Source organism: Salminus brasiliensis, chromosome 10 (genome assembly GCF_030463535.1).
Source record: "Salminus brasiliensis chromosome 10, fSalBra1.hap2, whole genome shotgun sequence".
Lineage (NCBI taxonomy): Eukaryota > Metazoa > Chordata > Actinopteri > Characiformes > Bryconidae > Salminus > Salminus brasiliensis.
The window spans coordinates 37,117,283-37,131,766 of record NC_132887.1 but is presented as its reverse complement, the minus strand read 5'-3'; the positions used below and the strand labels follow the sequence as shown (position 1 = coordinate 37,131,766).

At 45.5% G+C, this 14,484-nt stretch overlaps 1 protein-coding gene across 3 annotated transcripts in view; it reads left to right on the top strand.

Moving 5' to 3' along the window:
• slc8a1b (solute carrier family 8 member 1b) overlaps positions 1 to 14,484 on the top strand; it is a 126,236-nt gene that overhangs the window by 91,772 nt on the left and 19,980 nt on the right. For all 3 annotated transcript variants that reach the window (XM_072689992.1, XM_072689991.1, XM_072689993.1), the window contains exons 4-5: positions 9,122 to 9,267; positions 11,265 to 11,364. In XM_072689992.1, coding sequence (XP_072546093.1) covers positions 9,122 to 9,267; positions 11,265 to 11,364 — 246 coding nt within the window. The remainder of the gene's footprint in view (positions 1 to 9,121; positions 9,268 to 11,264; positions 11,365 to 14,484) is intronic.

The following is a 14,484-nucleotide window of genomic DNA, read 5'->3' as shown; positions in this document are numbered from 1 at the left end:
GCAAGAGGTGAGAGAAAGCCAAAGAGAGAGGCCGAGAGAGAGCACATGCTAATAGTAGAGACTGATGGGAGAGAGAGAGAAAAGAGAGAGAGGCAGAGAGAACGGAGCGAGAAAAAGTGTGAGACAGGTCCTGAGATGAGAGAGAAATAGAGAGAGGTGAGAAACTGATTGGTGAGAGAAGAAAGCGCATGTATGAGAAAGAGAGAGACAGATAGACGATCAGTTACAGACTGATAGGAGAGAGAGACAGAAACTCAGTGAAGACTCTGTGGACTGATGAAGTCAAGCTGGTTTTCCCTCATTTTGGTCACAGTAACCATGTCATGAAGAGAGCGCCTTGCCAACTGTGAAACATGGGGGTGGCTGTGTGGCAGCCAGTGGCACTGGCAGTGTCGCACAGGTGGAGCGAAGAACGGATTCCGTGAAATATCTGCAAATCCTGGAAGCAAAAGGCTGAAGAGAGGGTGATGACCCACATCACAGAGAACCAGAGGAGAGACCTTAAAGCAAGCTGTGCAGCAAGACGCCGCAAGAGCATCTCAGAAGTGGAGGCCTTCCGCGAATTCCCACTTCAAGAGCAGAAAGACTTTTCCCTGCAACGAGAAGCTGTTGCAAGCTGCAAATTCTGCCGAAGGGGGTGTTACTAAGGATAGAGTATAGCATGGTAGAGAGGGGGGGGGGGGGGGGGGGGTGTAGCGCGAGAGCGCGAGAGAGAGAGAGAGCATGCGAGAGAGAGAGAAAGATTAAGTGTAGTTGTAGCCTGTGCACTTGCACTGTACTGGAACAGTTTCTAATTTAGCTCTCCCCATGTTTCACTTCAGCCTCTCTCCATGACACACACTGCTCCCCTTCTGTCATGTGCAGCTGTGTGTGTGCATGTGTGTGTGTGTGTGTGTGTGTGTGTGTGTGTGGTCTTGCTGAGCTGCAGCTCTGTAAATTAAAGTGCTGTTTCAAGGATGAAAGAGAGTGTGTTCACTAAAGGAAAGCCTTGGCCATTACACCAACACACACACACACACACACACACACGTATACTCATCATTGTCCACTTTATTAGAAACTACCCTCTGCCTCTACTCTGTGCCCACTTGATAAGTTCCTAGCTACCTTATAGACCTTATAGATCCAGACCCCCAAACCCCACCCCACCCCATTCATCATCGGCCAGTTTCTGACCAGTGGATCTGGCACAGCGGAGTTGCTGGGCTTTTTTATACACAGGCCAATGTCACTGCTAGGTTAAGAGTGGGTCGGCCACTCAAATAACATCCAGCCGGGAGGAGCTCTGTGGTCAGAAACTGACCACTAATGAAGAGATGCCATCTCAAACTGTGCACCAGCAGATGGTCTATAGCCTCTTACTGTACACCAGCAAGACGATTACGGCCAGCAAAAAGAAGAGCATAGAAAACCGGTCCACTGGGCAACGTTTCCGGCACAAACAATCTTCATGGGAGGGTCATAAGAAGGAGGTCACCTTACCTGCGACCTCATCACGAATTCTAAACGTTGGAAGTATGCCACACAACATCTCGAGAAGCCAGATGAGTTGTAGAAAGGAGTCCTGTGGGCCGGTGAAGTAGAAAATGGAACTATTTCAGGGGACCAAAGGGGAAAGTGCACTGCATGCAAAGAGCACCTTGCCAACTGTGAAGTATTAGGGGTTGCGTGGCTGCCAGTGGAAATGACAATACTGCATGGCCGGAGGGAAAGAATGGAGACCCTAAAACACCATGCTGTAGCAGTAAATACATGTCCGTCTCTCCAAGACGCATTCCAAAACCAACCCCCTCCCAGTACAACTAAAACACCAGTAATAATTGCAGCACAATGAGCGAATTTGCATATTCCACCCCTTGCAGAATTCAGTTGGACTCCTCAACTGGAGAGGCGTTTGAACTTCCGAGTGTAAAAGAATGTGGCTACAGTCTTATCAGGATAGAACCCCCCCTGTTTATTAACTGGAAGTGGAGATGAGCTAAATTTAGCATTTCTTACCTTTCTGGATCTTCAGGGCTGCCATAAGAGCCACCCATTCATAAGTTCCACACCTCAGGATAATCATCAGCTGCAGAAGTTCAGAAACCATCAAGTGGTCTCCAGCTCCGAGAGAGAGCTGCCTACCTACCTGCAAACCATGGAAACGAACCCTAATCCACCCCACCTGATCCAGCCTTCAGACACTAGTCCTTGATTGGCTGAAATGGGGGGTGTGTCAGATTTGGGTTGACAGCCCGAGGTGAGACCTGTAGAAGGTTGGTTGATTCCTGATAACAGTGGTTTAAGAAAACTGGCAGATTCTCAGAAATGCAGTAGAAACTTCTATAATCCTGGACATATTTTGCATTTATCATGAATTTTTAATGGATTTTAATGGATTTTAATTTTAAATTTTAATTAATTGTTAATTTTAATCATTTTAATGGTTTAAGAGTTTTTTCCCTATAGAAGTGAACGGGGTGCAGTTTGTGTGCTCTCTTCGCAATACAAATACACTAGTACCACCCAACCTACCACATGGGGTACCTCAGCAACCACTTGGCAACACCTTCACAACCACCTGAGACACCATAGCAAACACATTGAGCTACCACAGAAACCACCTAGCAATATCCTAGCGAACACTAAGCAACATTATAGCAACCATCTGAAATACCATAGCAACCACCTTGCAACACTATAGCACCCAACAAGCAACACCTTAGCAACCACCTAGCAACCAATAGCAATACCTTAGCAACCACCTGGAATACTTTAGCAACTACCTTGCAATGCCATAGCAACACCACAGCAACCACCTACCTACCAATTAGCAACACCATAGTAACCTCCTAGCAACCACTGAGCAACACCATAGCAACCACCTGGGATACATTAGCAAGCACCTTGCAGTGTCATAGCAACACCATAGCAACCACCTAGCAACCAATTAGCAATGCCTATGCAACCACCTGGGATTCTTTAGCAAGCACATTGCTAGGTTGTTGCTATGGTGTTGTTATTGCATTGCAACCAATTAAAACACCATAGTAACCAGCTGGGATACTTTAGCAAGCACCTTGCAATGTCGTAGCGACACCATGGCAACCACTTAGCGACATCATAGCAAATCCAAAAACAACCACCTGTGATACCCTAGCAACCACCTGGCAACACCATAACAATGTCCAGCAACCATTAAACAACACCACAGACACCACCTGTAACACCATAGCAACCAAATAGCCACACCAAAGCAAAGACCTACCAAAAACAGAATGTCCCAGTCCCAGTATGACCCTAGTGACCATTAGCAACAGCCTAGCAACTGCCTGGACAAGAGAAGCACTTAAGCTGTGGAACCGTAGTTTTTAAATTGTAAATAATAATACTGTAATCAACCCATTTAGTGTCAATTAATTAATTAATAATTGAAAGAATAGAGTTCAGCATGCAGCGTAAAGTTAACCCCTCACAACCACGTATTCATGAGCTCATCACACACACACACACACACACACACACACTTGCACAAACACACACTGCCTGACTGCGTGTGTCGTTGGCTTGGTTAATTACACAGAGGTTTGTTACAGTAATGACTAATTAAATACACCCATTTAGCATGACTCACTGCTTAAAAGAGCACTGAGACCACACACTCTCAACAGCACTCCACACACACCAAAGGGCGTCTCCGTTGAGATCACACACACACATACACACACACATTCTGGCACTCCAAGCAACAAGAGAAGCATCTGCAGTATCACACACACCACACTACTCTGAGTATAGAATGCTGGAAATGAGATACTTTATCCACACACACACACACACACACACACACACACACACACACAGCTACACTAACCAAAACAAGGAAGTCTCAGAAGAGATTAAGGAAATCCAGACTTACTCCCTCTTCTGTCCAGGACCATTATCCATCCAGTGCTGATTCAGCACAGTCATTCAGACGTGAAGAATCAAATAAACAGGAATGGTCGCAGTAAACAGAGCGGTGTGATGAGCTGGGGACTAGTTTTCATCTTGAATATTAAAAGAGCTGCAGTGGGAGAGAGACGAAGCAGAGAATCTTAGCTGAAGATTAGTGGCAACTAAACTTCAGTAAGAAGACTCAGACTGGTCTCTCAGAGATTTGAGACTTGACTCAGACTGATCTCTCAGAGACTTGAGACTTGACTAGGACTGGTATTACAGAGACTCGAGACTTGACTCGGACTGGTCTCTCAGAGACTCAAGACTTGACTCGGACTGGTCTCTCAGAGACTCAAGACTTGACTCAGACTGGTCTCTCAGAGACTCAAGACTTGACTCAGACTGGTATTCCAGAGACTCGAGACTTGACTCAGACTGGTATTCCAGAGACTTGAGACTTAACTCAGACTGGTATTTCAGAGACTCGAGACTTGACTCAGATTGATCTCTCAGAGATTTAAGACTTGACTCGGACTGGTCTTTCAAAGACTTGAGACTTGACTCGGACTGGCATTTCAGAGACTCGAGACTTGACTCGGACTGGTATTCCAGAGACTTGAGACTTGACTCGGACTGGTATTTCAGAGACTCGAGACTTAACTCGGACTGGTCTTTCAAAGACTTGAGACTTGACTCGGACTGGTATTTCAGAGACTCGAGACTTGACTCGGACTGGTATTTCAGAGACTTGAGACTTGACTAAGACTGGTATTCCAGAGACTTGAGACTTGACTAAGACTGGTATTCCAGAGACTCGAGACTTGACTCAGACAGGTATTCCAGAGACTCGAGACTTGACTCAGATTGATCTCTCAGAGATTTAAGACTTGACTCGGACTGGTCTTTCAAAGACTTGAGACTTGACTCGGACTGGCATTTCAGAGACTCGAGACTTGACTCGGACTGGTATTCCAGAGACTTGAGACTTGACTCGGACTGGTATTTCAGAGACTCGAGACTTAACTCGGACTGGTCTTTCAAAGACTTGAGACTTGACTCGGACTGGTCTTTCAGAGACTCGAGACTTGACTCAGACTGGTATTTCAGAGACTTGAGACTTGACTAAGACTGGTATTCCAGAGACTCGAGACTTGACTCAGACAGGTATTCCAGAGACTCGAGACTAGACTCAGATTGATCTCTCAGAGATTTAAGACTTGACTCGGACTGGTCTTTCAAAGACTTGAGACTTGACTCGGACTGGCATTTCAGAGACTCGAGACTTGACTCGGACTGGTATTCCAGAGACTTGAGACTTGACTCAGACTGGTATTTCAGAGACTCGAGACTTAACTCGGACTGGTCTTTCAAAGACTTGAGACTTGACTCGGACTGGTATTTCAGAGACTCGAGACTTGACTCAGACTGGTATTTCAGAGACTTGAGACTTGACTAAGACTGGTATTCCAGAGACTCGAGACTTGACTCAGACAGGTATTCCAGAGACTCGAGACTTGACTCAGACTGGTATTCCAGAGACTCGAGACTTGACTCAGACTGGTATTCCAGAGACTTGAGACTTGACTCAGACTGGTATTCCAGAGACTCGAGACTTGACTCAGACTGGCCTCTCAGAGACTCAAGACTGGACTTGGACTAGTATCTCAGTGACTCGAAACTGAACTCGGACTGGCCTCTCAAAGACTCTACACTTGACTTAGACTAGTTTCTCAGAGACTCGAAACTGAACTCGGACTGGTATCACAGAACCTCAAGACTTGACTTGGACTGGTAGTTCAGAGACTTGAGACTTGACCTGGACTAGTCTCTCAGAACCTCAAGACTTGACTCTGACTGGTAAGACTCAAGACTAGACTTTAATTTCTGCCTCAGAAACTGGAGACTTATGGGAGGTGTTTAATGAACATTTCTGAATCATAAGGTAAAGGTTTGGTCTGTAGCTATGGGGACGGGATTTGGCAGGCTGATCTTTGGCTAATCTGATCTGCTGACTGACTAGTTACCCTTTGGGGAAACGTGAAAATCACAAAACTAAGTGGACAATACAGTCTTACTGACAGTGTAAAAAGCTCCCTAAAGCTATAAAGTCTCCCTTTTATTGCTTGTTTACAGTATGAGGGGAATAAAATACTAGGGATACTTAGTAGATACTTAGAACTCTTAGCACTAGCATTTCCTCCAAGTTTTAAGAGCACGGAGGCAGATTTAACGTTGAGACAGGATAGTTTTTCCCACTGGAAGGCTGAAAACATTAGTAACAATGTGTTTGGCATAGAAATATGTATTTGATGTCAGAGTAAAATGTTTCATTTGTATTATTTAAAGTGCTTGAATTTGTGGAATATCGGTACCCATATATTAGCATTTTGATAGTGGATGTAAAGCAGACACTGTTTTGCCGATGGGAGGAACTCAATGTGCAAGAAGTCTTTTCTCAGTACATCTTTACTAAGGCAGCTTTAGAACATCCTATGAAGTTGTCCTAAAGCTTGAGGTTCTGAGATACCAGTCCGAGTTGTGAGACGGAGATACCAGTCCGAGTCATGTCTTGAGGTCCTGACATAGCAGTCCGAGTGAAGTCTTGAGGTTCTGACATACCAGTATGGGTTAAGTTTTAAGGTTTTGAGATGCCAGTCAGAGTCTAGTCTTGAATCTCTGAAATACCAGTCCCAGTCTTGAGGTTCTGAGATACCAGTCCGAGTCTTGAGGTTCTGAGATGCCAGTCCGAGTCTTGAGGTTCTGAGATACCAGTCCGAGTCTTGAGGTTCTGAGATGCCAGTCAGAGTCTAGTCTTGAATCTCTGAAATACCAGTCCTAGTCTTGAGGTTCTGAGATACCAGTCAGAGTCTAGTCACGAATCTCTGAGATACCAGTCCAGGTCTAGTCACGAATCTCTGAAATACCAGTCCGAGTCTTGAGGTTCTGAGATACCAGTCCGAGTCTTGAGGTTCTGAAATACCAGTCCGAGTCTTGAGGTTCTGAGATACCAGTCCGAGTCTTGAGGTTCTGAAATACCAGTCCGAGTCTTGAGGTTCTGAGATACCAGTCCGAGTCTTGAGGTTCTGAGATCCCAGTCCGAGTCTAGTCATGAATCTCTGAAATACCAGTCCGAGTCTTGAGGTTCTGAGATCCCAGTCCGAGTCTAGTCATGAATCTCTGAAATACCAGTCCGAGTCTTGAGGTTCTGAGATACCAGTCCGAGTCTTGAGGTTCTGAGATTCCAGTCCGAGTCTAGTCATGAATCTCTGAAATACCAGTCCGAGTCTTGAGGTTCTGAGATACCAGTCCGAGTCTTGAGGTTCTGAGATACCAGTCAGAGTCTAGTCATGAATCTCTGAAATACCAGTCCCAGTCTTGAGGTTCTGAGATACCAGTCCGAGTCTAGTTACGAATTTCTGAGATACCAGTCCAGGTCTAGTCTCGAATCTCTGAGATATCAGTCCGAGTCTTGAGGTTCTGAGAAACCTTGGGTTTCCGATATAACCTTACTGAGTGCTTGTGCAGCCAGGGGGCAGAAGCGTGCTGGAAACATAGCCGGTCGCTGGATCGAACCATTCTCCTGGCTTCTGCCCCCTGGCTGCGAATGCATCGACGTTGCACAGAAACCCACCCACTGATCCACTGGTCATAATGTTCTTTATGACAGCTAATATATCAAATATCATAATAATGAGGTAGTAATAGAGCAGGTGTAGAAAGGACACGCTTTGTTGCATGTGTGTTTTTGCTCCGAGTGCTTCAGAATTTGAGAGAGAGAGAGAGAGAGACAGTGAGAGAGAGAGAGAGAGAGAACAGATGGGAGGAATGAAAAATAAGGTTAGAGGTCCTCTCCTCCTCCGAATCAACCTGGTGCTGCCAAGAGGAGTTTAATTTTCTCCTTCCCCACCCTGCGTTTGTGTGTGTGTGTGTGTGTGTGTGTGTGTGTGTGTGTGTGTGAGAGAGAGAGGTTCGGTTTCATTCTCCCTGCTCTAATGTAGCTAAGCTAATGGAGTCATTTCCACAGCCCACATTACCCTTATCACATTTTCATCTTTCAGCCATGTCCTCCCCCCCCCCCCCACCTCCCAATCCCTGCCCTGTGTGTGTGTGTGTGAGAGAGAGAGAGAGTGTGTGTATACACAATCCCAGGTCTTCCCTTTGCATGTATCTCTATCACACCTCTCCACTCTGCATGAATGGCGTGGAATCGGCTGCTATACACTCTTAAAAATAAAGGGGGCCTCAGATGGTTCTTTGAGGGACGCCATAGGAGAACCGGTTTTGGTTCCATTAAGAACCATGTCTGTAACAGAGGTGATCATGATGTGAGTGTGAAGAAGCTTTAAATAGGTAAAGAACCGTTACATTAAGTGTAGGTTCTAGATTTTAAAAGGTTCTTCCCACCCACACTCGTGTTAGAGATATGGTTCTTTATGGAACCAAAAGTGGTTCTCAAATGGCATCCCCCAAAGAACCATTTGAGGGCCCTTTTATTTTTAAGAATGAAGAGTACGTGCAGCGCATGGTTATAGATTTATCAGTGCGATATTAATACACTATACGTCCAAAAGTTTGTGGACACCCATTATAATAGTTGCATTCAGCAGAACTACTAATGGCAAGCGTGGGCTAGAGGGCTATAAAGCCCCTCCAGCAGCAGTATTGAGCTGTGGAGCTACCTGTGTTCTCTGGAATGATGAATGGTGCTCCATCCAATACCTTTGGGATGAGTTGGGGAGTTTGTAGAAGAGATGGCGTGGTGAGCGTCCAACATTGTGACCTCACTAATCAAATTCTCACAGCAGTGCTACTCCCAAATCTAGTAGAACGCCTCCTTCACTGGACTGGAGAGACAGTTCCTCCAACCAAAGGCGGATACACTCTTTACACTTTTTAATAGCCTTGTTTTGCAAGAAGCAATAAATGAGCCGGTGTCCCAATACTTTTGTCCATATAGTGTGTATTTGCGAAGAATATTGCAAGAACAGTTCTAGTATCGGTATCAGCAGAGTATGATGTCAGTAAAGTAAAGCAGCAGGTAAATGGTAAGACATAGCCGTACCCACATGGTTCCCTTACATCAGTTATTAATTTGAGACCCATATCCATACCTGCACACACTTACTGACACGCCGTCTCATAAGCGGCCACAGCAGATGGATGCGGTCAGCTCTGAAATGTTGACCTGATTTCTTTGTTGCAGAAGAAGAGAAGGAAGGGGGACAGGAAGAGGAGGAGCCTCTGACCGGCGAGGAGGAAGAAGAGCGGCGCATTGCGGAGATGGGCAAACCCATGCTGGGAGACCACGTCAAACTGGAGGTCATCATCGAAGAGTCCTATGAGTTCAAGGTACGACAGTGTGTGAAGGCCCTCATGCCTGGTCAAAAGTGTAGGGTTTGGCGGTGTCCACTTTTTTCATATTGTTTACTGTCTTAAAATAATAAATAAATAATAATAAATAAAATAATAATATACAGTGGTTGGGGAGGGGGGGTCTTATTTTAAAAACATAAAATGACCAAACACAACATTCAGTTTTCTCACAGAGTGACACATGTAAACCCTGCATGGTTTTAAATCAATCTGACCATTACTGATGTAATAATTGAAGCAGGAGAGAAACAGAGCAGCCCACTTGTAAACATCTAGACGATGATGACCCGAGCGTCTGGTCACAAATGACCGAGCGACTGCTGTTTTTTCCCTCCATGGTTTTGGACCTGTAGGCCGCTCGCTAAGCTGACCTTTGCTTAGCGAGCTCGGCTACAGCTCCACCGAGAGTATCAGGCAGCCCAGTGCAGCTGCTGTTGACTAGCTGCTGAGCTACCGACACAAGTGTTGACCATAAACACTCGTGTCTGAGGGAGCGAAGTCGAGGGAAGTGGTGTTGGGACACACAAAAAGGCGAAATGAGAGACCGGTTCTGCTGGGTTTGGGCCCATAGGATTGGATACGTTAGCTAGCAGGCTAAACGCCACAGCACAGGCCGTGTTCCGGCTACCTGAGGCTCGAATCCCACCCGCTTGGAGGATAATGCAGTGTGTTGACATGCATGACATCGCTCTACATCATACACACACATGCAAAGGCATGGACTCTTAAGTGCTTTTCACAACTCTTGCCTACACTCGCGTCCGACCAACTGACACACACACACACACACACACACGGACACACTCTTTGAACGGACAGACACTTTAGACCCTTCTGCGCAGCTCCTCGGCCCACACGCACACTCTTTAGCCAGACATGCACACACTTGAAGCCCACACACATTTCACAGTGAGGCAGCCTGATCGAGTCGGATGAGTCGGGCTTCGGAGGCCCAAAGCTCTCGTCGTTCTGCCCTGTCTCGAGTGCATCTGAAGAGAGAGCCTGTGCGTGTGCGGAATGTGTGAGGAATTAGCACTTTCGCTGTAATTTAGCACTCATTAGCATCGCTCCCAAGACATGTATTAGCTGCGTCCAAGTAACATCAGTCAGCCGAGGCCAACGCAAGCTACGAGCTACAAGGCTAATGCAGATCACAAGTAAATGAAGCTAATAAGCGCCGATTAGCATCGTGGTAAATTATTAGCATCATGCTAACTCATCACACACTTGCCACTTGCTTATAAATGTGGTCTCTGGCAAGCTATTGTTGTTAGCTATTGTTGGAATCTGTGGAACACTACGTGGACAAAAGTATTGGGACACCTACACATTACAGGTGCTAATAATGATAAACCATTCTGACACCATAGGCATTATTATGGAGTTCCCTTCCCAGCTATAACAGCGTCCACCCCTCTGGGAAAGCTTTCTACAAGATTTTGGAGGGTGTCCATGGGAATTTCTGCCCACTTCTCCAGATAAGCAGCTGTGAGGTCAGAAGCTGACGTTGGAACGAGAGAGTCTGGCTCGCAGTCTCTATTCTAGTTCATTGTAAAAGTGTTGGATGGGGTTGAGGTCAGGGCTCTGTGTGGGCCAGTCAGGTTCTTCCACACCCAACTCACCCAGCCAGGCCTTTCTGGACCATGCTTCTTTTTTTTTTTTTTTTTGGAAAGTTGAAAGCGTACAATTGACCAGTGTGTCTCTGGATGCTGAAGCATTAAGATTTCCCTTCCCACGTGCATGACTGTTAGCTCACTGCTAACTGTCTACTAGAATCTCATAGGGGCGCTAGCAGAAATTAGCATCATCATAGAATTGTTTGAATTTTGACCTTTTTTACCAAACCATTGACCACCTCGGCATGGTTTTTGTGTGTGAACAAGACCAGGCTTATGTTGAAAACATCATGCACTTACTTCCCCTCTCTCTCTCTCTCTCTCTCTCTCTCTCTTTCTTTCTCTGTATTTCTGCAGAACACGGTTGATAAGCTGATCAAAAAGACTAACTTGGCCCTGCTGGTCGGCACCAACAGCTGGAGAGATCAGTTCATCGAGGCCATTACAGTCAGTGCCGGTAAGTGCTTGAAGCATGAATGCTTGTACCGGAGCCCGTGGCTCCATTATCCCTCTTCTTCTAGGCTCCCCCTGGTGGTCTGTGAGCATTATGACTCCTGTAGTATAGAAAGCAGCACAATGTATTCAGCATATGCCGTATCATTTACATGATATCTTCATTACCTCAAGAGCTACGATCAATCTGTCTAAAATTAGCTTTCGGTAACGACTTAAGCACCTCTTATTTTTCCCCAGTTTGGACGTGGAGCTCTTAATATGGGTCCAGAGCGAAAATGGAAAATGAAAGCCAATAAAAAAGCCAACAAAAGGACAGGAGAGGGAAAGCTATCTCTGTGCTTGGCCCCAGTAATTACTCTCAATATGATCTCAAAGCAATGACCCTAGACTCACCTCCTGCTCCCGTGGACTGCGTATGTGTATATGCTTGTGTGTGTGTGAGTGTGTGTGTAGTTCAGTTGTTGGCCATTCACACCGTTCACGGCAATTCTCAGCATCAGTTTGAGCTCCAGGGCAAAGTAAGGTTAAGTGTGTGTGTGTATTTATGTGTCAGTTCCCGCCAGTCATCACCTGCCTAATAGGCCGGGTTGGTGGAGCACTGGTCACTTTCAGACCCGATTGATCGATTGGAATTGGTATTAGGTGGCCAGTTTATTAGAAACCCCTTGTAGCTTCACTTTGCAGTAGCCCATCTATTAATGCACATGCTGCTAGCTATCACTCTCTGCCCATTTACCTTTACCCTTACCATTTACCACTCCTGGCTGGATGTTTTTCTTGGAGGTTTTGAAGCAGTGGACTGAAAATAGCCACCAATAGCCATAGGGTCCGCCTCCCAAATATTATCTGGTCAGCATTGGTCATGTGGTTGGACCTGAGCAGTGATAAATGATGCACATTGGGACAGATGAGGTGACATTGTTGGGCCAGACCAATAAAAATCAGCTGATATTATGATCAGTAGCTACACTAAAGCTAACAGACACCTCCATTGGCTAGCATCACGCCTAGTAATGGTGGAGAGAGGTGGTGGGGCATCCTACCTACCCGGATATGTCCTGGACTTGGACATTCCACAACAGTTAATATTGACTACACTATATGGACAAAAGTAGGTGGCCACCTGCTAATTCCAAAATTGCTGTGAGGATTTGATTGAATTCATTAACAAGAGTGTCAGTGAGGTTAAGATGTCGGATGACCACCAATCCACAAATCAACTCAAAAGTAATGGCTGGAGCACCTACCTTCAATTCCAGAGAACACAGTTCCACTACTGTACAACTTAGTACTGCTGGGGTGGGTTTATACCCCTCTAGCCTACGCCTGCCATTAGGCATGGCGCCAATATTGGCAGTACTTGTCCACAGGGACTACACAAGCTGTGTGTGCATGTGCATTTGCAATAGGTGCAACTTCTACAGTAGCTGAATGCATTCATTAGAAGGGGTGTCCACAAACATTTATAGGGTATTCTCAATTTTAGGCTCAGCGCTTAGACAGTAGGGCCACCCGGTTCTACCTTATCCAAACACAGCAGCTGAAAACGAGGCTTGTTAAAAGCAGCTGCGGTGTCGTTGGCATTGCTCTGACAGTAGTACAGTAGTATGTTTCTTTTTTTTATTATTTCTGAGCTCTGTTTACAGTCGAACCCAAAACTTTAGCGTTATGAAAAGGTGTTACAACACTAGAGGCCTAAAGGGCTGACGGGAAAGGCAACTTCTGTTCCAAATGCTAGTGTTTTGGGGAGCCTTTCTGTTTATCATCGGCGTAGACTCAGACACACACAGGCAGAAGGAACGTCACTAAAAGGCTAAAGTGAGTGCAGTAAAATGCGGCGCTTCTGGTTTAGAGGCTCCTAAATGTCATGCTGTGTTTATTCCTGCACTGATATTAAGATCGGGAAGCTGGCCCAAGATAAACTGTGTGTGTGTGACTGTTGTGTGCACGCCAAACAGCGAAATGTGTGAGTGAAGAGTGAGGCACGGTTTGCTCACACACCGTTACCACGGAGATAAAACTAACACGCTTACACACAGCACACAAACACAGACGCGTGAGCTCAGACCACTCCGGAGTGACCACACCGCGGATCGTGCTGGATTAGAGCCTGTCTGTGTAGCACTGTGGGGTTTCAGCATGTTTGCACAGTAGGCTATACGTACAGTATTATATACACATAAGTAGCTATATGTATGTCCAAATGTTTGTGGACACCCCTTGTAATGAATGCATTCAGCTACTTTAGGTTGCACCCATTGCTGACACAAATGTGCAAATGCACACAGACACACACAGCCTGTCTAGTCCCTGTACAGAAGTGTTGGCAATAGAATAGGACTCTCTAGAGCAAATCAATGGAGATCAACCTGTTGGTAGCATGTTGCCTAACGCCAGTGGGAAGTGGGAGTGGTGATCATCCAAACGCTCTTGTTGCAGAATGCAATCAAATCCACACAGCAATGCAAAAGACCTGCAGGAAGATTCAGCAGAATGTGAGGCTCTGTCGGAGTGCAGCGACACCTGCACAAATATGACCTGTGTGTGTGTGTTTCCGAGAGAGAGAAATGTGTGTGTGTGTAGGTAGTAAGAATGAATTTTATCCCGAAGGGTCCCTCTGGCTGTAATGGAAGGTCACTGAGTTGTGGGGCTGTGTGGGATTGAATATGGTAAAATATCCAAACACATCTATAAATCATTTTAATATCCCAGTAGTTTCTGGTGAGGTGGCTCAGGGCTCGAGATTGACGTATATCATCATTTCCACAGGGCTAAACCTCAAAACGTATTCATACCACTGAATCTTTTAAATAAACTCCTCTTACAGATTCTTCTGATTCCCACTGAATCACATTTCCTATTGTTGTATTTCTGAATTATAAGAGTCAACTGATTCATATGATTTACTGTTGTCTCAGTCGTGTCAGCTGCATCAAACAATGCAAAGACTTTTATAGTTCTGTATATATGATTCAGCTTGAAATGAGTCCTGATTAGTGTGTCTAAATCAAAAGAGTCAGCTCGATTCATCAAATGATCCAAATGAACCGAATGATTTCCTATTGCCATGTATCTGAATCATAAGTCAACTCCAGCGGATATTCCAAATAACGGAATTATA